The sequence below is a fragment of the Cryptotermes secundus genome, unplaced genomic scaffold (genome assembly GCF_002891405.2).
Source record: "Cryptotermes secundus unplaced genomic scaffold, Csec_1.0 scaffold1940, whole genome shotgun sequence".
Taxonomy (NCBI): Eukaryota; Metazoa; Arthropoda; class Insecta; order Blattodea; family Kalotermitidae; genus Cryptotermes; species Cryptotermes secundus.
In genome coordinates this window covers 27,156-29,983 of record NW_019734994.1, presented here as the reverse complement: position 1 = coordinate 29,983, position 2,828 = coordinate 27,156, and the positions used below count along the sequence as shown (strand labels likewise).

At 39.0% G+C, this 2,828-nt stretch overlaps 1 protein-coding gene across 7 annotated transcripts in view; it reads left to right on the top strand.

Annotated features, from left to right (window-relative positions):
• LOC111869195 (prodigiosin synthesizing transferase PigC) overlaps nt 1-2,828 on the top strand; it is an 86,952-nt gene that overhangs the window by 62,875 nt on the left and 21,249 nt on the right. For all 7 annotated transcript variants that reach the window (XM_023860496.2, XM_023860497.2, XM_023860492.2 and 4 more), the window contains one exon: nt 764-898. In XM_023860496.2, the coding sequence (XP_023716264.1) occupies nt 764-898 (135 nt within the window). The remainder of the gene's footprint in view (nt 1-763; nt 899-2,828) is intronic.

Here is a 2,828-nt window from a genome sequence, read left to right as displayed (position 1 = left end):
TATTACCTGCATTATCGTCGGAGCTACTGTCACTTTTACTGTCTGTGGCCACAATTCTTTGTTCTCCCCTGTCACTGCCGCTCTCTGAATCACCATTGCTATGCGTCTCACAAGTCAGGTCAGCTAGGTCTTCGGAGGAGAATTTGTCCTTGATCCGTTCTCCCCCACTACCTACTGGCTGATACACACAGCTTGAAGAAGGCAAAGCATTTTCCTTTATAGTCGGTTAAGTAAACAGCGAGGTCAAGTTACTGACTGCTAACTAAACATTCCAGAGTCTTATCACGCATTTGCAGGTGGTTGCGTATAATGTAAGTGGTGCCAGAGCGATGTATAGCGTGTTGCAACTTATCGTGTTCTAAAAGCATAAATCTAGGTGACCAGTCTGCCACGTTTAAAACCCAAACGCCTAGGCCTAGGCGTCTGGTCCGCAAAGTGTTAAAACATCTCCATCCCATAAAAACTATTGAAGGCAGATATAACTGCACAGAATTTAAGTTTAAACTCTTGTCTATTCTTTGAAAGATGGTTGTAAGTCTGCTGAGATAACATTCTGCCATTCCAACTTCAGGCACTTGTGTATGAATTTTCAAAATCTCTGCTGTTCTTCCACTTCAAATATAGCGTGACTGCTTTTTTATATTGAGAAATACTCGTATGGCACTAGAAAGTTGTTCATAATTTTATAGGAGAGTCTTAAGCCTCACATTGAAGAATATGAACCAATTCATTTAAAAAATTATGTGGCTTGTTTGTTTTCTAGAACACATTATTCAGAAAACAAGTTTTGCAACAGGCTGAGAAGTTAACTCATGAATTTTTGCTGGACTGTCAGAGCTACAACAAAGCTGAGGATCTGTATTCTTGTATTTCAAACAGTTTTAAATATCTGGATGAGGTAAGTTTCTGTCTTTGTAAGCAAATGAAAGAATGAATGTCTTTATATATGTGAACCTCCTGTAAATCTAGTCATCCAGAGTGGAATTCCAGATTTTACCTCAATATTTTACCAAACAATACTTGTTTCACGTAATTTCATATAAGATAATTATTTGATCAACTGTAAACAATATTATAAATATTGTGTCATGATGGAATAATTTAACATGAGGCATCATTGTTTACTAGGCAGTGGCACAATAAACAAGCTATTACATCATAAACAAGCAGGCCATTGTTAGGCAATGAATAAACAAGCAGCAATAGAGGAGCCATTGGTGGCAATGTTTTCTGTGTGGTCGTAGCCAAGGCTGCATAATGAGAACAAGTGAGGCACTGACAAAACTGCAACTGTCTGACAGTAACTAAAATCTGCTCTTGGCCCCAGGATGGTGCTTGACAGCAGGACTGACTGGCCAACTGACCATTGGTCATAACTTAACTCTGACTTTGGCTTGAAGTTGGTTGAAAGCCAGCTACCTTCAAGTAAGGAGCACCGAAGCAGAAGAACTCAATGCGATGTCTACTGACTGAGACAACTTTTGCTGTAGCAATTAGTTAAATATTTATATTAGCCAGACTATTGTAATGTTTTGTAGTTGTAGTTATAAGAGTCCAGTAAATCCAGTTAGCAATCCAAACCCTGTGTCTGGTCACTAACATGCAACTATATACATATACATGCAGTCTGTTAAAGCAGGAAGAAGTTAGTTAAAACTCCAACAGGCAGCACTAGGAAGGAAGTAAACACTTTCAAAAACTATCAAGGAAACTACTCAATGTTAAAAACTGACCTGAAATTTGCACAGTAATAGAACCAACCAAAGAATGTTGCTGTGTGAAATTTCAGCTGCCGGTAGAAATATCTAAGATGTGACAAAATGGTGCAGTGTGTAAAACTACATTAAACAACAAAATAGGAGCCAGAAGGATGCAGTCAAGTTGCACTGACAAGCAGATATAGTAAACAAAGGAAAGAGACTTTTTCATGTTACTAGGCCCATGGGTGCATCCAACAACGCCACTACTTAGTCAATCAGACTAGCAGACTCAAATCTGGAAATCTTTAAAATTCCACGTCAGACAGAAGGATCCATGCAGTCACTGAATGTAGTAAATGGTGAAAAATGATGAATGCAGGGATAAGTAGGCCATGGTTACCCCCCCTTAATGCTTATAGTTCATTATAGAGTGAAATCTCCATTGAAGTTTCTTTGAGGCCGATTGAATTAGGATGCTAAACTGAGGTAAGTCTCCAATGGGCGAAATTTAACAATGATAGTGTTGACTTTATTGGTTTATTGCCACTCCTTTTCAACACTGCTTTAGAATATGCCATTAGGAACGTCCAGGGAAACCAGGTGGGACTGAAATTAAACGGGACACATCAGCTGTTGGCCTATGCCGATGATGTGAATCTACTGGGTGATAATGTAGATACCATAAAGAAAAACACACAAACTTTAATTGACGCAAGTAAAGAGGTTGGTCTAGAAGTAAACACAGAGAAAACTAAGTATATGTTACTGTCTCGTCACCAAAATGCAGGGCAAAATCATGACATAAAAATAGGAAACAGATGTTTTGAAAATGTGGCACAGTTTAGATATTTGGGAACAATGATGACAAATTGAAACCTGATTCAGGAGGAAATTAACCCATTGCCGTGGTTTGACGTGTATGTTTCGTCAGGTATTTAAATCGTCTGGGGGGGTTCGACGTGTATGTTTCGTCCAGCTGCACACGTATGTTATAACGCCCATAATAATTGATGGTTTTGCTGTAGATTGTTAGATTTTTCACTGGCCTGTTGTCAGGAGGACTGTATTTAATGACACACGCGTTTAAGAGCGCTAAGTCGTCGTTACATATGCCTGTCTTGCAGCAAC